The 20,816-nt window shown below is 37.0% G+C and overlaps 2 protein-coding genes across 2 annotated transcripts in view; both read right to left on the bottom strand.

Annotated features, from left to right (window-relative positions):
• Positions 1-1,051: 1,051 nt before the first annotated feature.
• On the bottom strand, positions 1,052-5,826 carry LOC103978063 (ubiquitin C-terminal hydrolase 15-like; the record flags this gene model as incomplete). The annotated part of the gene is made up of 7 exons (XM_065143830.1): positions 1,052-1,803; positions 3,297-3,417; positions 3,680-3,752; positions 3,836-3,951; positions 4,049-4,163; positions 4,238-4,326; positions 5,643-5,826. Coding segments are annotated over 5 exons (576 nt in total), but the record flags the coding sequence as incomplete, so codon positions are not given.
• Positions 5,827-7,218: 1,392 nt separating this feature from the next.
• LOC103977584 (mediator of RNA polymerase II transcription subunit 23) overlaps positions 7,219-20,816 on the bottom strand; it is a 32,867-nt gene continuing 19,269 nt past the window's right edge. The window contains exons 14-22 of the mRNA XM_009393143.3: positions 20,060-20,230; positions 19,857-19,970; positions 19,643-19,768; positions 17,871-18,016; positions 12,000-12,240; positions 11,162-11,918; positions 8,507-8,688; positions 7,860-7,963; positions 7,219-7,758 (exon numbers count right to left, since the gene is read on the bottom strand). Of these exons, the coding sequence (XP_009391418.2) occupies positions 7,542-7,758; positions 7,860-7,963; positions 8,507-8,688; positions 11,162-11,918; positions 12,000-12,240; positions 17,871-18,016; positions 19,643-19,768; positions 19,857-19,970; positions 20,060-20,230 (2,058 nt within the window). The 3' untranslated portion in view covers positions 7,219-7,541. The remainder of the gene's footprint in view (positions 7,759-7,859; positions 7,964-8,506; positions 8,689-11,161; positions 11,919-11,999; positions 12,241-17,870; positions 18,017-19,642; positions 19,769-19,856; positions 19,971-20,059; positions 20,231-20,816) is intronic.

Raw genomic sequence — 20,816 nt, 5'->3', positions numbered from 1 at the left:
ATCGGATTATTTCGTGAATAATTATATTTGAGTTGAGATGCTGGTATATCTACATTGAGTGTGGTGCGGTATTTTAGATGATATATATTAGTTATTGTCCACCATCAAATAGTAGATGTACAATGCTAAACATGATATCAAAATAACGACACTCCTTATGTAAGGCTATCATTCTATGAACGACCACCAAATTATTATGAGAAAGGGTATTAATAATGACATGATCTTGAAGTTGATGACATTAATGATGCTGTGTATCATATCTTAAACCCAGAAAAATACTGTCATTGAGTGACAAAAAAAAATCATGGTATTGCCCAATATGAGTGGTATGTATTAGTATAGTATTATATTGTAGTAGTGCTACAGTATTATAATATAGTATTATATTATAAAAAATATATATAAAATTATTCGGTATATAAGGGTGTATTGCTCGGTTCGTCCTGATGTATCATCCGGTATGTCGGTATCATATGGTATCGAGTCAATCTCGAAACATTAATACGGTATTACATATCTTGAAAAAAAATTATGAGAGATGGCGACAAAGATTTTAATAGATCAAATATGATTTGGATTCGAATATAGACATTAAGGACATGTTTATTTCATTCTTCGAGGCAGCAGGTCTTTGGGGGCGGAGTGGTTGGTTGACATGAAACGAGATCAGTTATCATTAGTATCCTATATAACAAAATAGAGATCATCATTCTCTAAACATATGGTGTTATATTCTAAAAAATATAAATAGGTCAGCTATGGATTGGCTAATTTTGTGCTATATCTCGCATCCATTGTTCTATCAAGTCTAGATCGGACGGTAAATAATGGTCCGATGATCTATCGAATCATAGTATCATGCATATCTAAATCATAATAAAAGCCTTACCGACATCTCATCATGTGTTTGTGTCTCGTAGTATCAGCATGCATATTTAAATCATAATAAAAGCTTTGCATGTGCCGATAGTATGAACGGAAGTCCGATACCAATTTTGCTTTGCATGTTGATCTCCATCGGCATCCTACTAAAACATGTTTTATTCTCTGGTCAAAGTCAACTGTAGAGGAAACTTCTTAAAGAAAACAATAAGCACATGGAAAGAGAAAGGCGATAGGGCTCAAATAAATGTACAAGTCTTTCTTTTGACCCACTGCACACACTTCATCTTCTTCTTTTTGGTGCACGCAAAACTAAAAAAGATCCAGCGAAAGCTATCCTTCTCTTCGTTCCTTAAGACCTCTCTCTCTCTCTCTCTCTCTCTCTCTGTGAAGCTTTGGTTACATGGAACGAGGGACGCGACGGACAAGCGCAGTGTCTTCTTCGTCGGTGGCTCCTGCACCGGAGCTGCTGCCACTGGCGAAGGCGGCAGATCGGGCGCGGTGCCATCACCGCACCGGCTGCGGCGAGGCACAAGCGGCCTGGCGGCCGTCTCGCCGCCTGCTAGACGACCGCGCTGCTGCTGGTGAGAGCTCGACGGCCGAGCCTAGGCCTGCCATACCACTGCTCGACGCCTACGAGATCGAGTGGATCAGGAGGGAGTTGGACCGCCTCATCGTCGGGAGCCGTCAGGAGAAGCGGAGCGAGACGGCAGCAGCTGCTGCGGCGGCAGAGGAGGAGAGGAGGCGGGCGGCGAGGGCGAAGGCGGGGGGCGGGTTTTGGGCGCGGCACGCGGTGGGGTTATGCAGCCCCAAGGAGGGTGCGGCGGAGCCGGTGGCGTCGACGTCTCGTGCCGGCGGCCGGCAGTAGTTTGAGCTTTCTGGTTCCGGTGACGGGTGCAATAAATTGGAAGGCGATTGCTGCAATAAATATGCACGTATTTGATAGGGCTTTCGTTGACAGGATTAGCAGTCGATGGTGCTTTTCACATCAAATCATGTAACGATAATTATAGTTGACATCGCTCACATTAATAATAATAATAATAATAATAATAATAAGATTAATATATTGTACTATAAGTTCGAAAATGCTGTGGCACTGCAAAGCAACCATATTTTGACACAATAAACTTGACAAAGAAGCATGTGAATTGCACGTGTAATCTTGAACATGATTCAGAAGCCAAAACAGAGGGAGGAAGCCTTTCAGTCCCACTCTCCCTTGACAACAACCTCATAAAGATGACAAGTCAAGAATATGAGAAACTGAGCAGTCATACCTACAGATCTGTGGCTTACCAAAACATGAAGCACGAACAACTACAATTATCAAGCTAGGAGGCAAAATTTTGAGAAAAATAACAATCTACCAACTCTAACAACTGTGTGAATTAACCTTGAAATTAACACCTTCTCATTTGAGAATAGAAGCAAAAATAATATCATGACTGTATCATGAATGCTAGTTATATTTTAATCGCGTTATGATGGATGGTTACTCTCTATGGTATTTTACACACTCAAATTAGCTTGAATGGGTCTTACACCCTATTTGTGGTGTCGAATCTCCATGCAAGGCTTGACCCTATGATGCAGCACCTAGTGTCTCTTTCCAAAATCTATTGATGAGCCATGAACCAACTAGTGTAATGCTAAGTATCTTCTCAGAAAGTTTGATATCAGTTGCCATACTTCGACTCTAATTCCATACTCACTTAATCCTATAAAACATATATAAGGAAGAGAGTCATCTATTAGGACATGGAAGTAAACAAGTTCATCGAACCTGGAATTCTAATCATAGAGGGTATATATGTCGGAGCACCCTCAAGTCACTGGTGTGCTAGGATATTACTGAACCCATGTGAATTCCTCTTTGCAGCTAATACTTGATTCGCATGAGGCTAAACACGAATACACGGCAATGGTTCCCCAATCAAGAGAGTCAGGATCATTTCTAACACCAAATGGAACAATTTTAAAAGAAATTAACTTCCTGATATATAGATGTGTGATACAAGAAAGATGACAACAATCTCAATTTCCTTCATTATACATAAACAAGCATAGGAGTGATATCTCAGATGAACAAATGGAGAAACATGCACCACCTCAACATGCTTAGAAGCATATATTCGCCTCCACTTTATAGATAGATCATTCGGTTCCAATTCTTACCCATTTGATCTATCAGAACAGGTTGATTCTTCTGCTAATCAACCAGTAAATGTTGTTCATCTTACTTTTCAGTCATTTCTTAAAAATTTGGAATACTATTTGAGTATTGAGTACCATGTTACTTAACAATATGAAATTTTCATGACAATTTAATTAAATAATGTTTGCATATTTATCTGAAATAAGCAATAGCTAATAAGATTTAGAGAGAAAAGCACAGATTCATATCAAACCTGAAATTCATAGCATAAAGGACCATTGCAGTAGTTGCATTTTTTAATATTGGCTATGGTGGGGCAACCAATCGACAAAGGCAAAGGCCACAGTGGTTTTGCCATCAGATCTCGACATTATCTGTTCAATATACAGAAAATCCTTCAGTTTTTATTGCATGATTTTCAGAAACAAAGGATCACTTCTTGATCATAGTGATAGTGTAACACATGAAAATAAAATAAATAGAAATCCAATGGAAGTCTCCATTTTTTAAACATTCAACATATGTCCTGCTTTTAAAGGACGAAGAACATTTATGCCACAGACATACTTATCAGGCAGACCATAAGAATAGATAACTGTGCAGAATCAGGATTCATCCTGAGCAAATTTAACTCACCTCAACACTTGGTTGGGACATTTAGACATTCGTTCTTGAAATGATGCCGGCGGTACCTTTTATTCTCATCAGCCTTCACAACATTACAACATCCCAAGATCAAATACATAGTATCTTAATAGAGCAAGCAATAATGCAATGGCAATAAGGACAAACCTCAAACTTGTCCAGCAAGAACTGATATGTGTCATCTGTTTTCATATATTTAGGCACCAATGTTGTGGCACAACTATTATCTTCAGAAGTCTCCATATAAAAAGCACTTTCACCTTCTATAACAATCTCATACTCAGACCATAATGTACTGCAGGCAGCCAAAACGACCATGATAGATAAGTTATTTTCGTAATTCATTTCAACTGATCTGACCTTTATCTGTAGCAGGAAGCCTAGCTCTAGATGAACCAGCACTAGCACTAGAAGATTCTAAGTTAGTAATAATCTGATGGCACTGGTTTTTATGTCCAGACTTCCAATGCATAGCCTGGCATCCAAAGACAGAAATAAGTTCTGATCAAGCATAAAATTTAGGAAAAGAAAAATATTATTTTTAATCACCTGATGTTTCTCAGAGCAGTAACATGCCCTCCTACACCTGCTGCAAACTTTCTCCCCTTTCCATGTGCCACACCAAGAGCAAAGTGCAGCTAGTAAAAACATCAAAGCAAAGAAAGATCAACTTTTTATGAAAAACCAATATGGTGAATATTAAACCCTATATCAATCACCTATTCTCAAAACAACTTGTACCATCCTCAGAGATGGTAACAGCGAATATAAGAAAATTAAGTATAAAATCAATATGAACTTTCATAGAGTCAATATCATAAATGTTTAGTGTTAATTGTTTTGTTCTATAACTGCATTGTTAATAAGTTTGACCAAATAATCAACTGAATGGGTTGGATTTAATTGAAAAGACAGTTTCAAGAAAGCCAATGATACAAGATAAGCTGAAATATAGGGGTAGCAATACAGGCAGGACAGGTGTAAGGTCAGTAGGACCAGGAATGGGCACAAAATCATCAAGATCACGTCAAAGGGATTGGATCTACCCTTGCTTTTTGGATCTTACTCTGCTGTCTCTAGATATTTACAATTGGATTTTATCCAGTGATAAAATAAACTTAATTCTTTATTTATTTCATTTTCAAGATATCTATGAATTTCAACTTTGAAATGCAAGCCTTAAGAATGTTATATGCACTGAAATTTTTTTACAAGCTGAAATTACTTAGAAATAATGTGAAAATGAATTTTATATGAGTTATTTGATTGACTATGTCAAGCTTACGAATTTTTCAATATAATCAGCTATATCTATAAAAACAAAAGGATCCAACTAAGGTAGAAGATTATATCTATAATGATCTTGTTTGCTGCTATTCCTTATAATCAACAATTGCTTTATTCTTGTTAGACCTTCTGCAATAATTAAGGTTCCTTACTAGCTGCAATAGTTTTCATCAGTTGAAAAGTCTCCCTACAACCAAGCAACATTCTAGATATGAGGGAACATCTTTATTACCATAGTTGCATTGGCAGATAAAAACGTTCACACATGATGATCTGAACATGGTTTCAAAACCATTAAGGAGAATTCGTTAAGTAGAGTTCCTTAACGCTAACACAGGATCCTTGTTGATCTTGTGATCACTGAACTGTTCTAGAATAAAAGGCTGCTTGTCCATAAAATAAACCAATATAGTCTTTTTTTCCTCTTAAGGTTTCATAAAAAGTTTTTTTCTTTTTTTTTTTTTGTTCAAGGGCAATAGATCCCTTTGAATCAGGTCATCGCCTATATACTTATATAAATATTCAATCTAGAAGAGTTCACTTGTTTGGAGTAATTTAAGAAATGAAAATCTCATCTAGCGAAGCTATTTTTAGCAATACTTGACAGTTCAACAGAGGAATATGATCCTTATTTTCTCAAACAATTATATTAGATAAATTCAATTACCTCCAACACTCAATGGTTTGTCAGTGCCATAATGTCTTGGTGGTTCATCAGAGTAGAAGGGATTGGATCGAGGAAATTGACAACGGAAGACTTCACACTTTAAAACCAGTCCAAGAAATAAAGAATATAAGCAAATACAAATGACACAGCAGTTAGAATGAAGAATACAAATCAGACATTCAAGGATTTAGTTATCAAATCAAAGGTCTAAGAATAATGTTATTTGTGAAGACTTGATGATAAAAAAAAATATATCAAGAAGCAGAACTAAAATCATATGAAGGAAGCCAAATTAACATTTCAACGGTAATGAACATTGCAATAAAACCATTGGTCATGGTCACTACCGAGGAGCACTATGGCTGCCCGGAGGATTCCGGCAGAAGAATTTGACCGAGAAAAGAAAACTATCAGAATATCTACTTTCCTGCAATCACCATTAAAGGTGACCACTATAAGTAAAAGCAACTATCAGAGTCATATAATCCTAGTTTGATTGCTAGAGCAGGAAAGTCCATAACTACCCTGTTAGGAGAAAGTAAATCGGAACACAACCATTAAAGGTGACCACTATAAGCAAAGCAACCTATCAGAATATTTAAAACTCATTGGTAAATCACATTTCCATTAATTTGGGCATCTGCTACCGCACTAAGCAATCCCTAATATGGTATACCACCGGCTAGTAATCAACCAACTGTGTTTGGGTTTCCAAGTGTAGAACGACAGAAATTGGCTCCAAACTAAGAAGCCGTGGAAAGTGTTGTATAAAAGCAGAGTCCAAATAGAGACAGGAAGGGAGGAGTTTTCAGGCCATCAGTCACCCGCCAGCCGGAAACTGCCACACCGGAGGTCCTACATCCATCCAACAGCCGCAGCCGCAGCGGAGTGGAGAGGAGGAACACTTACTGCGAGAGTGGGAAAGGATTACCGGCGGCGGAATTTGGCCGAGAAAGGGTTTTAAGTTAAAGCACCGATATATATTTGGATTAGCTAGTTGTGATAAGAGCACAAGCGACAACTAAATCATCACGTCTCGAATCTGAAAGCTAAGGTTCGTCATGAGACACCGATGAGAAGATCACGAATTTCAAAGCATCAAACACGCATCTCAAAGCCGAACGGGACCTATGACCCTGACCACATCAAGTCTGGGTTAGGCCCAACTCGAGCTTAGGCTCGGCGTGCCACAGCGACGACGATGAAGATTCCGCTAACTAAAGCGAACAAAATTATAGCGGCAGGAACAGATTAGGGTTTGAATTAATTCTACTTTCTTGCTTCGAAGAGAAGAGAAAGAGTATAGTCTCTTTGGTTCCAACTCGAATACATTTTTCCAACAACATGATTTTGAGGTACAGTCTCCATCCTGCACATTAACATGCACAACAAAACCGCCACATAACTGCGTTATGAAGAAACCTTTTTGCAGGTCGATGCAGATGGTTACTTCAACTGTTGTTTCCTTTTTCAGGATTGCTTTTACAAACAACGAAGCGAGATGGTAATCAAATCAAGGTTGTACCAATCAATGAGTTGATTCAACCAAATCACAGCATTGAAACACAGAACGATATTAATACACTGACATCCATCTTTATTAACAATACACATCAATATCCCATTTATACGCCGTACAGTATCGATCTAACAGGACATAGACTATTTTAAGCTTTTTGTCACCACTGAGTTAATAGCACAAAAATAAATCCCTTTACATACCTTACTGATAGAGGTGGATGATACCGTGATCAGGGAAGAACTAGCAATAAAAAAGAACCATTCAAGGAGCTCTACAGTTCTAAAATTCCAGTTAATCAATGCATTTTCCATCGCTAGTAGTTAAACAATCTATGTATCTTAAAAATCTGAAAAGATTAAACTCGATTATCTCACCGATCATAAATTTGTTTGCGTTGGATTTTGTACTACTAGCTTTGGATGGGTTGCTGCATAAATGGAGGAGTTCGGATCAGTCTTCAAGTGTGAAAGAAGATGCTGAACATCAGGTCTCAAAAGTTCCATGACTTTGCCGCACAAGGTCAAGCTCTCCACTCTGGGTTTACTGGTGTTCTGCACAGGTCCTCCTTGTCCTTCATACATGACAGCATGGTGCCTGATTTCACAAAATGTTAGAAGAACAAGAGATTATAATTCACATGCAAATATAATCCATATACGTTGACATACAAATCAGAGATCATGTATACAACTTACAGAAAGTCAATAAGGTCCCTTATATCTGATGCTTCAGCATGAACTGCAGGCTGTGAATTCTTTCCAAACACATCAGCCATCACATTGAATAACAGAGCTAGTGTCTACGGAACAAGATATAAGTGGTCCATGTTAGGGTCGACAAAGGACAAGTATCATCCAATTATAAGAACTTCAATGGACATTATAGATTAAACAGAACAAGATATGGAAAGAAGTGCCTGCATCATATAATACGTTATATAGTTTTCCAATTTGTCTAAGAGGTCATAAAGACTAAAGCAATGTTGAAAGTCAAAATGACATCTTAACCGGCAGAATCCCCTTTTTGTAGATAGAAATAATAGTCAGTGATCGCATCTGAGTATGCAACTGTTAACATAGTAATGAGGATAACACAAAACAAGTAGTTTGTCAATCAGATCTTTTAATAGAATGCAACAAGTGGCACACTGTTAAAGCATTTATAAATGTTAACAAGTAACAAAACCAAGAATTTTCAAGTACTGGTGCCACTCTAATAGTCAATTGGATTAATATGGTATGCCAATATGGTCCCTCGTAGATTTGATAAAAAACACAACTTTTAACACAAAAATAGTAATACATATATTCACAAATGTGCATACAAATAATTCTATGTGTACCTTCATGAACAATGGACGAGCAAAGGCAAGACGAGGCAGTAAAGGGCCCATTATGCGGAATGCTATTCTTAGCATCGCAACAGAATTCAATGGCCGAAGATGCTTAATTATTGTATGTGTTGATTCTAGCCATTCATGTGGAAGATTGCTAAAGAATGAATGCAGCAGTGCCACAATATTTCCTGAGACACAGAAAGGTAAAAAGCAATGTTGGGTTAATAAAGAGAAAGTTAAACAGCTGAGAAGATTTAAATAGTCCAGTGTAAGAAAAAAGATATGGATCAATGCAAGTATTTCATAGGAGTTAAGTCCCAGACATTTGTTTAGCAAATACAAGCAAAATTGTAGCATGGCTCCACATCATATCAGGGTTTGCATGGCAAGGGTGCATGTGTTCCTCTTCTGGTAATTTGTAGTGCTATGTAAACCATAAGTTTATACGAATGGGTCAGGGAAATTATAGCACCATGCTCAAAGTCAAAGCCATATTGCCAAGAGTCAGACATGCAGAACACAACGATCTGTGACTCTGGAATTAAACTATGGGGGCTTCCGAACACCTTCTATAAACTGGCATAAAATCTAGAAAAGCAGCAAGTAAAATGTTAAATTGCCTCAACCATCTTGATAATGTTTTCATGTCAATAATAACTTATTTCAAATCCTTTCTCCTCCATAATAAGCTAAAGAGGCACAAAATATAATGCTATGGAGGTTTCAAATATCATCCCAACCAATAAGTATTAATCAATATTTATTAATTTTCCCAAAGACTGCTATTAAACCATATAGGTTGGTCCAGTCGATATGTACTTTTTATTATTTTTTCCATTGATATCTGATGGTGCAGTTCAGTATACTGCCAGGTATAGTAGTACTATACTGATCTACCAGTAGCCAAAATTTGAATCAATCCAGTATTTAAAACCTTGATACTAGGAAGGCATGGGATAGTCTGCAAAGAGTTGTAGGTTGATCATGTATTACAGGCCATAAGATGGAGCATACATGCCACTCAAAGTTTTCCAGTGTGCCTGGAATAATTGACAATAGGTGAAATATTCCAACGGGATGGATTAGAGACTCAATCTGCAGGGGGTTAGTAAACACTTTACCATTTTGCTATATGCTATTGTTGCAGAAAGGATACAGAAGGGCAAAAAGATGACATTGTGAAGCGACCACTGATGAAGCATAGTCTGCAATATTGCCTGCTCACAATATGGTATGTCTGATCCATATTGATCTTATTAAAGATTGATGTGATTCGGTTGAACTTTCGACCTCATGACTAGAATTTGGTTGGAATAAACTAGAACCAATCAAACTCAATCAGAGTTGACCAATTTTGGCCAATTATTTGATGACCTCAGACCAAGAAAAAGAAGAAAGCAGAGGGGAAGAAGAGAAAAAACATGAAGCAAAAGAAACCTCATAAGGTAGGAATGCCATCATCACACCAAGTGTCATAGGATTCACAATTTAAACAATAGTTATTTTTATAAATATTCTGAATCAATTTCATTGTTACATTCTACAAGACCAATATATTTTTACGAAAAATAGCTATTTTATGAAAAATGATGATAATATAGTCTTTTAGCATGTATTATTTTAATATTCCATATTTTAATAATAATTATTTTTATCTTTTTTTAACTTTTCAGTTGACATTGATCCCATTAATCCAAGTGATACCACCAATATCAATTGTATGATCCCCAGCTACTCATGATCCCAATACTGATCTTGTGAATTATGCAACTAAGATTTCAGCCTATTAAGATTTTGATCACTTCACAGTTATGACATCTAAAGAAGGCTTGCCAAATTTGGATTAGCCAATAGGAACAATAGCAGACCTGCAAAGCCTAGAAACTAGAGATATTATTATTTACATTTAAGTCTTGAAGCTAATTGCAACATTCTAAAAGCTAATTTCTAATTATAGACCAAAAATGATAAAAGATCATTTGATATGGAGAGCCAAGTCATGGACGTCAGTCTTGGTCATTTTCAATGTACAAGCATGATGTTGACACAGGTTCATTTCCTCGCCAAGGACATGCAAACACAAGCTTCTCATAGAGCCCAGCTAGCATTCCAACAGAGCATAAGTTTCCACAGACCAGCATAGGTTGATCAGCATGTATATGACATTTTTTACTGGAGATACATGGCACTCTGAGATTAGAAATCTTGGATAAGGTTCATATCATGCTAAATTTTCTATATTTAATTGGTGCCTATTCCATGCCTGATATATAGGTCGATACTAGTAAATGGATTTTAATAGAGATGGGAAGTTTCGACCATCTAACAATTGACTGACAAAATATTAGCAAATCCCATTAATATCATTTCTGAAACTTTACATGAGATGAGGAACTGAGAACTACTACAATCATCTCCACGACAATAAAATTCAAGAGATCAACTTTGATGGTTGATTCGTCATTTGATTGGCTTCTTATTTCACCACTAGAAAGATACGCAAGAAGGTTATAGCTAGTCTATGTTGGACGGCCAAGGCAAGCACTTTGCAATCATAATGGTATATACTAATCAATGATATCAAGAATGAACAAGATCAATCAACATGAAACATCTTAAATGTTAAATATCAATGGAATGCCTACTTAACCCAAGTCATACCTATGGCTGTTGATGTATTGTCCTGAGAAGCCCATGTAGAATCCAACAAAGCATAGCCAACAGCAGAGTCCAGCTCTTTAAGTGACTTTTTACTATCAACAAGCCACCAACAATCTTTTATGATGCGTGATGCTTCAGAATACAACTGCATATGAAATTCTGGTGGGAGCTGGGCAAGCAAAAGCCCACATGCTTGTATCATTAGACAAGACAACTGTTGACATGAGTAGCCACTTTTGGAAACGAAATTGTTGGCATTGACCCAAGTTGTTGAAGTAGTTGAACGGCTTGTGTTCATGGATTCAGGACTTCCACCAGAAGGTGATGTTGGTAGACCAGAATTTTGCCCATGGGACATACTTTGAAGTCCATTGCCGGACTGGATAAGTGTTGGCTGTATGTGGACAACAATCTGAACAAGTGAAGCTACTACCTGAGAAGCTGATGCTGGGAGAGAAAGAATCTCAATAGCTGCTGTTTCCAGGACAAGTTGTGTGTATGTCCCAGGATCTTGGTTCTGATAGAAGGCTTTCTGACCATCAGAACAATTAATTGAAGTTGCCTGGCTTCTATTTGCAGCTGGACGCCCAAAATTGCTACAAGGATCTCCTGTGGAGTCTGACTTTGCTTTACTATTTAAAGAGGGTATGACATTGTTCACAAGACCTAGTAGAAGGTTTGCAAAATATTCTTGAGGAGGACAGCCAACAGAGTTCGATGAACCCATATACTGAGGAAAAGACTCTGAGAATGAAATCTGAAAAAAAATCTAGCTTCAATTAAAGCACTAAATTAAAAGTAAAAATAGGTTTGATATTGAAAAGAAAAGGTGAAGTACCTTTGAAAGATCAAGTACTTTTAGTATTCGCAAAACAAGCTTGTTTGGAAGGTGACCATAAAAATATGCAAGAGTGTCTCTAACAAATGAAAACCTCAAAGGATGAAAAGCCAGAAGTTGAGTGTAAGAACTAAGAACTCTGTCAGCAATATCAGTACCATCATTCTCGATGAGCCTATAAACTATAAGCGGAATAACTGGGATTAAGCGTGCGGCAATGTCATCAAAGAAAGTGGGGTACCTGCAATGATCATGTATGTGATTATAAAGATTCAATTCGACCCATCAAATTTAGTAGAACAGAAATATCTTGTTGTAGGTACATTTGAAAAGTTGATGACAAGTCAAAAGTGACTAACCCAATGTTCTCATTCTTTTTCTACCCCTTTGCAGGAAATCAACTCAACACAATTTTGATATGGGTGATGTGGACACATAGTGGAGTAACTTATGATGTAACAAGACTTTGAGATTGAGATGTGTAAGCACAATCCATAGTAAAAAAAAATGGTAGGTTCAGCTCAAAATTTGCCTGTTTGTAATCAAGCTGAGGCTCTTGGACCAGTGATTTAAAAAGCATTAGGCGTCAAAAGACGCCAAGGTCCAAAAACGCCCGAGGCGCTAGGCACTTGCCCGAGCGAAACGAGACGCTAAAATATAAAAATATATAATATAATTAATAAATATAATTATTTAACATTTTAAATAAAAATATGCTATTAAATTAAGAAAATCTAAGATAAAAAATCACAATGTCACATTAACAAAAAGTTTCAAAATTCAAAACCTAACAATATTAATAGTATACAGTATACTATTATACTGTTAATCGTATATTGTATACTGTTAACAGTATATTGTTAACAGTATACAACAATGTTGCAGTATACAGAAGGAGAAGGAAGTGTGAGGGAGTGTTGAGTCTGCTAACTGAGAAAAGAGGAAGCGGCAACAGCAACGGTAGCGGGAGCCGGAGCGGGAGTGTAAGGAGGCAGCGGTAGCAGGAGTGTAAGGAGGCAGCAGCAGCGGGAGTGTAAGGAGGCAGCGGCAGTAGGAGCGGGAACAGCGAGCGGCGACAGCAGCAACGGCGAGTAGCAACAATGGCGAGCAGCGGCAGCGGCGACAGCGGCAACGGTTGCGAGCAACGACAGCGATGAGTAGCGAGCGCAGGAGCGGCAGCGGAAACGAGTAGGGTTAGCCGGTTAGGGTTGGGCAGCGACAGCTGATATCGATTTTAGTTGGTTCGATTGAACCAACTAACCACTAGAGACCGAACCAAACCTAAAATCCTGGTTTGGTCGCCTGGTTTAACACAGGCGCTCGCCCGAAGCGCCCAGCGCCTGAGCTCGGGCGAGCGCCTAGGCGGCGCCTCTTTGAAGCGCACCACCTGGAAGTTTAGCGAGGCGCTCGGGCCTCGCCTCGCCTCGCTCAAACGCCTTTTTAAATCACTATCTTGGACATTTCGTAACAACATACCACCACAAACCTAGCTTGTGTTGTTGATGTTACTGTTTTCATTCTACTCCTAACAGGCAAAGAAGCATAACCCAAAAACAATTCAATTGAGCCTCAGGATACTGGGTCACTAGTTGGACCAATAGACCAATTGGTCGGACCGAATGTTTGACTAAAAAAATATATAAGATATATATGTAGCATTATAAAATATTTTTTTAAATCTAAAGCAATAAAATTATAAAATAAGATAAAAGATAGCATAAACAAATATAAGTATGACCTTTAACCAAATTAAAAAATCCAAATTAGAGAAAGACCTTGCCGAAGGGAGAGAAGCAACCATGGGTAGATAAGTGACTAGAGTAGAATGTGTGTGAAGATCAGAGGGAGGGGTGTTTGGAGGGAGAGGGGTGGTGGGACGAAGAGGTGCACAGGAGAAAAGGGTGAAAGAGAAGGGCAGGTGGACAGAATGGTAGCCGGAGGGGGGGTGCTAGAGGGAGAGGGGTAGCGGGGAAGGAAGGGATGGATGGAGAGTCATGACCATATGAGGAAAGAGAAAGGCCAATTGGCTCCTAGACAAGAGCACTTCCTTTCTCCCCTCGATCCTAATTTTAGATTGACTTAAATACACTGAAAACAAATAATAAGAAGATTTAAATGCAGAAATTCAAAGTAGCTTTGAAAATGATACAAAAGCAGGCTGATTCTATTTGACTTGACCTATCATATGGATTATCCAAAAAACTAGTTATGTCAGCCAGTTCATTCAGTTTTTTTTTTTTTTAATTATCTAGGAAGCGGACCAGACCTGTGAATGGTCCAGTTTCCAATGTTTCCAATCCAATCATATAGACCTCCAATTTTTTTAACTATACAAAGAAATGTCACTTGACCTAACCTCTTATGTGAATCCTTCATGGATCAACACTAACTCGAAATGCCCTCATACCTCTCAGAAATTCAGCATGCTTTCAAAATATTCAACAAATTATTGAAGCGGACATGCTAACTTGAGGGCTTCCAATTTCTATGTAGTGACTTCTCTTTTCCACTAAAGTTCCAAACATTAAGTAGCTGGGACACCATGTAGCCTGTCAATAGTTCTACTTAAATATTCATGTCTTTAATTTACTATTCACAGTGCAATGCATCAAAGGATCCATAGTCTTTCTGTCTGCTATCATAAAGACAGTTTAATCATTTAGCGCCTCATCCTTGAAGCTTCATCGGATTCAATCAAAGAATGAAGGGCCCGTGAATATGATGGCACTACCTAAAGTAAAAATACCTAGACAAGTCTACATTTCTTCGACTTTTACACTACATTGTTCAATGATTTTCAAGGCATCCATAGTGCAAAAGATGAGATACCAAGGTTTTCCCATAACTATAATACTATTTACTAATTCAGGCAAACATGCACCTATTACCTTAGTTCCACGAAATAGGTTCTTTATATCAGAAGCAAAAGCTATCATCTTCCTAAAGAACTACCATTGAACACCATCCTTTACAACCTTCTATGATGCAGAGCTACATGATCACCCACAGTGTGCACCTCTTTATCACAATCTAAGACCCCAAATAACTCCATTGATCCTTGATTAACATAGAATCTATTATTTTTCTACGACCTTATTCACTTGACATGGATACCCATACAATATTTGTATCTCAATCATTACCACAGAATCTCAACTAGGAGATAACGATCAGATGCATAAACCAATCGGAATGTGCCCCTTAGATAAATCTTTATGCACATAAGACTTTTGCAACTACATCCTAGTATTATATAGTAACTGTGTTTGAGAAAACTTTAACTTCTTCAGAATAATTGATTTACATTGGTGATCTATAGATCACCAATTCCCTACATTTTACTCAGACATAAAACTATTATTTAAAACTTCAGTTTCAGCCTAGAATTATGGGAAGTACACAACTAAGATCACAAATGATGCTATTTATATTCGAATGATGTCATGATGGGTACTATTAGCTAAAAATTATCTTCTCAACTTTTTTCCAATTTGTAGCACAAAACTTTTTTGTAACTATTGAAACCACTATAATGGTCTCCACAAGACAAAGTGATAGTAAGGAACAAATTGAAATTTTTTTTTAATATCTTCATTTGTCCATGGAGTTCATGCAACATATATGGGATAGAATTCTCACTAATCCAATTATTCTCTGATTTGGACCCACATGGTATCCTAGTAATGCACTAAACTTTAATGTATTCTCATCCCAGTATTAGACAAGATCTTAGATACTATACAAGTTAGGTAAGTGCCTATCTTCCCTCAGTATTGTCTAATAATGGAGCTCGTGCATGAAGCATCTACCCTCTTCCCAATTACACGTCTCAAAAGTATGCATTGATTTTGGCATATCTCTTCTTAGGTTTCCAGCACATGCTTGAGAGTTGTAATCATATCAATTTGGATTTCTTATCCCAGAAGTTCACAAACTAGTATTCTCCATTAGTTTATACTCCTCATTTAACTCATTGTCATCTTCCATTGGTCAACCTGAACACAACCATCTCTAGATTTGAACTATATTCAAAGATAATAGTCTCAGACTTTTTTTAATGATCCTCTTTCTACTGTATTCTGTCCATCAAAATCCAGTTTATGGGTGATAACATAGTCAAAGGAATCATTTTACATTAGCATCTTTTTGAAAGACATGTCCCTTCTAGTTAGAAGCTGCTGTAGTGGAACTGAGTCTAAACTAACATGAATAAAAGAAAAAATCATTTACAACAAGAACAAGGAGATCTGTGAATTAGTGTAGGGATAAAGAAATGTCCAAACTGGGAGTTATATAGTGCAGGTGCATCTGAAAAACTACTATGCATAGCAGGCTTGCCCCCTTCCATCACAAAGACCCATATAAAGTGCCAAATTGATGCTCATAAGATGGAGCTTGCTAAACAAGAGGTCAGATAAACAAACATGGTTATTCCCAGAAAACATACACACTGTTCATCTAACAAATATTTCTCGCCACCCTTTCATTCACCATCTAGAGGTCTAATAACTGTATTTGTTGATATTGAGCAATCTTTGATGTAAATGATTAGAATAAGATTCATTTCTGGATGTAATCATGTCAATCATTTGACATATTATCACATCATTACCCAAGAGTTGGCTTATGCTTCGATATGAAACAACATGGAAAAGACACTACAAGTATTTATTAAATGCTTTTGACCATTAATGGACCCAAATATTACCACCAATATGGTCTTGGTCCATGTGATATATGGCAATATCCAAAGAAGCTCAGAATAATGCTGAACAAACTCATTTCATAAAGATCTTCAATTGAGACATGAGCGTAAATGAGGTTTTGAAGTAAATATTAGCCAAAAAGCATTAGAAAAGTTTAATAATTGTACAGCTATTACCATCCAATTCATATAAAAGAAAGGCAACGAACTGTCACGGACAAAATTCTAAACAGGATGTTTGATGTAATGCTTGTGTATGTCCATATCTTTTGGTTTGTTCCTGTTTTGCACAGTATGTAAAGGGACAGTCGAAGACTTAACAACCCCATTTTAGTTGGGTTTGGTGATCGTTTTAGGCTTGTAAATAAAGGTTGTGTCATGTGAACACTTGTGAAAGATATTCGGTCTGCAGTGGACCATTTTGACCGTTTGTTGTGCAACCATTCAGAGCTTGTAAAGTGTGTTTGTAATTTGCATTGACTATGAAGTGTTTTCGGAAATGTTTGCTTGTGGATCCCGAGTGAGGCGCTTTCTCTAACCCGTTTTCTTTTTTGTAGGTCCTGAGGGACCATGGGAGATTTCAGGGATGTTAACCTTTGCGGACGGACATGCAAGGGTGCTGCACTACTTAGGCAAAACCAGCTAAGTCAGTGACAGAACGCCAACTTAAGCTGAACCGGTTAACTTGGTGTATGCAAAGCCAAGGATATAAATTGATGGCACAGCATCTGGGTTTCAAAAGAAACATACTTATGATGTTCATAAAAGCAGAGCAGGGATTTAGCAAGTGTGGCATTCTTAAGTTTTATAGCAAACGATATACGCAGAAGAAAGGAAACCAATGTAGTGAAATTCGTACTGTAGTATGCAGCAGCAATCCTCAAATAATTAGAAAATGCCAGTATAATGACTAAACCTAACAACTCATACCAAATTATCCATATTGACAGTGGCCTACCTCTCTCTGCTCCAATACTTGGGTCTAGAACAGGCCCAAAGAAGCCGGTAATGGGATATTCAAAAAGGTTTAATTTGTGAAAATATCCCTTCAATTTTGGAAAATAAGAACCTCACACTCACATAAATATATCAATCAGAAGACTAAATTTAGAAAATTGACCTATGAAGTATGCAAGCACCGGAACTTCCTCTAGAGTAAGTCTTACCGATCCTTCCAGGAAAGATGGTTTCCAAGAGCTTTTTGAAGTTCAACTCTTTTTGGAGGTTGATTATGGGCCCAATGTTCAGAAGAATGATTGGTGCAGAACACTCTAATCCTTTGCTGAAGCTCAGGCTTGTCAAGCAGATTTATCTGAGTCAAATAAATTACAAAATCATTTAGGAAAATGTACCTGATAAGTGTCCTTCACGTCAAACAAAAATCACAAAACAGTTGCATGTATGGGACTTTAAAAATGCATGACCAAGAAGCATGATAGATTGGAGTATGATTTTCAATTGATAGTTTTGATTTGGGTTTTTTTTATTGCACTAAGTATTTGGTTGGGCTATTAGGAGATTAAGTAATTCCTTTTGCTAAAGGAGAGTTTTCCTGTCATCTGGAGAAATAGTCAAGCATTATCAAGTCTGGCTCGGATGACTTAATTTATTCTTGAATTCATTTCCAATTATTTTAATGTTCCTGAATCAGAGTTAATAAATATAAATGTTTTTATCTATTTTCTAGTACAATTCAGATATGGATTGACATCCCAACATTCGGTATGAATTATCATCCGAACCAAGAGAAAGGGGAAGAAAAGAGGGGAGCAGGAAGAAGGAAGGAAGACCAACAGATGAGGAGGAAAAGGTGGAGTGAAGTATAAATAACTGTATCTACTGAACGTCACAATCCAATGTTCCACATCGCAGATTAACATGCGTAAATAATTGTATGATGATGCTATAACATGTCTGAGTGAACCCATATCTTAGAAGCAAGAATCCTATCATTTAAGATTAAAGCTTGACTACTACCATATCTTCTCCATCATCTAGGTGTACTAGAAGCATATTTTCCCAATTTGACCAAATCTGTCCATGTTCTCTCCTATCTGCCATTAGCATTAAGCAAAATTTCTATTCTCAAGTTAAGAAGATCGATAGTAGATTGAAACTGACATGTAATGTTAAAAGATGAATACTGCATACTCAAATGTTAACTGAACTGATTTATTATAGGATAAATTAAAGATTGACCCTATTGCCCAAGAGCATGTACAGTTTTTGTCTGGGCTAAGGAGGGATTGGGTCAGATCAATCTTGTTTGTCACCTTTGTATCAAGCTGAGATGCAAAATGTAGGATATAACTCTTAACCAAAAATGATAAATAAGTATCTTGAGGTTTAAACCTAATCCAGCATGCATATCAGTATAATAACAGGAAAAGTGAAGCTTTGACTGACTTGACCAGCCCATACAAATTCAAATTGAACACCCTAGACATGATTAACCTATCAGTTAATGTCATCTGATTAAATTAGGGGATGAACCAAACATGCTTTGAATAACACAAGAAAAATAAGACACCCTTACACATTCAATTGATCACCTACGAAGTCAATTTCGTTGGTCACATCCAGACACAACTTGAACCTGGACAATCATTCATGAACTTAACAAATTCAATGTGATCTGGATAATTTTATGTTCAGTCTGGATCGTCAGGTTGATTGCTTGCATTAAGACTTGCCGCCCCTAACATGGACCAAGAATTATGATATAATGAAATGGGGATTGATGGTCAACCAAGATCATTTTTGGCCATTTTACTCTAGATGGTGAGATTTCATTACATGTTATAATTCAAAAATATATCACAAAAAATAAATCCTATATTAAAGTTTCATTTACTAACAAATTTCTTCATTTATCAAGGCAATCATGTCATGATCTTCAATTTAATAACATAAACAAGAAGTATTCCAGGAAACATACCACAATGCGCAGAGCATAAGGGTCATCATCTCGGTCAATAAGAGCTAGAAGTAGAATGTCCAAAGGAAGTAGCTCGTGTGTCCAAATAAAAAAGGAAAAATTTGCAATTGCTTTCGATAGAAGATCCTGCAGCAGATTTAGATCCCAACAAACATGATTACACATTATCAAAATTTTGAAAAGCAGATGATTTTTATTTATAAAAAGAGTGAACCTGTGCAGGATGTCCATGTTGCAACTCGATCTGTATATGATGAAGAAGCACATCCACCATTGTGTATATATTAGATGTCACTTCTTCAGGTGACAGTTCTCTCAAGACACGTCCCTGTATCCAAACAGATTTGAGTTCCAAGTAGGAAAATATAGACGAGCATGTATAAATAATTATTATAGAAAGATGAAATTGGATCGCACGAGATTGGTACTATTGATGCTCTCTGGCTGACCATTCATAAGCATCCAAGCCCCAGCACAGAGATACTGACGATGCTGAGGAAAGCTATGACTAAGGTAAGTCGTAACATAAGTAGGATCAGCAGAGGGTGAGAGAAGCTGAGTGCATTGATTGATAACTGTAGACTCTGCCTGATGTAAAATAAAAGGTAATAACAAATAAGGATCACAAGATAACGAAAAGAGCATTTAACTCAAAACAATAATTTGACTTCCAGTAACCAAATATAATGAAATGACTATTGTATATCCATACACATTTCATTAAAACATTAGCTCATCCTTTTTACTATAATATTGCATTTGTACTAGTTCCATCAACAGGATTTTGTATTCCAGCTCATTTTAAAGTAATCATTGATTTTTGGATGTTCTTTCCAAATAATTTATATGGAATTTGATAAGAACATGGAATTGCAACAAACATAGAGTCAATTTTTTATTGGAATAAGAGCTAAATTAACCTAAAAGAACTTTATGTATATAGGATCTTTCTACATGGCAGAATATGTTCATTGGTACATCATAAATTCCTTATCTAAGGTAGACCAGTAGATGATCAAGGTTTATGTTTCACTCCAACAACCAACATATTCTACGAGAACTACTATCAGTTTTCTTTTTCAACCTTTCTACTTCAATGAGTATATTTGCAAAGCTGGAATTCTCTGTATCATTATTTTAGTTTTAAGTGGGCTGAACCGTAACTTAATAACCA

This window comes from Musa acuminata, chromosome BXJ3-3 (genome assembly GCF_036884655.1).
Source record: "Musa acuminata AAA Group cultivar baxijiao chromosome BXJ3-3, Cavendish_Baxijiao_AAA, whole genome shotgun sequence".
Classification (NCBI taxonomy): Eukaryota; Viridiplantae; Streptophyta; class Magnoliopsida; order Zingiberales; family Musaceae; genus Musa; species Musa acuminata.
The sequence above is the reverse complement of the archived record's forward strand: the minus strand, read 5'-3'. Positions and strand labels throughout refer to the sequence as shown.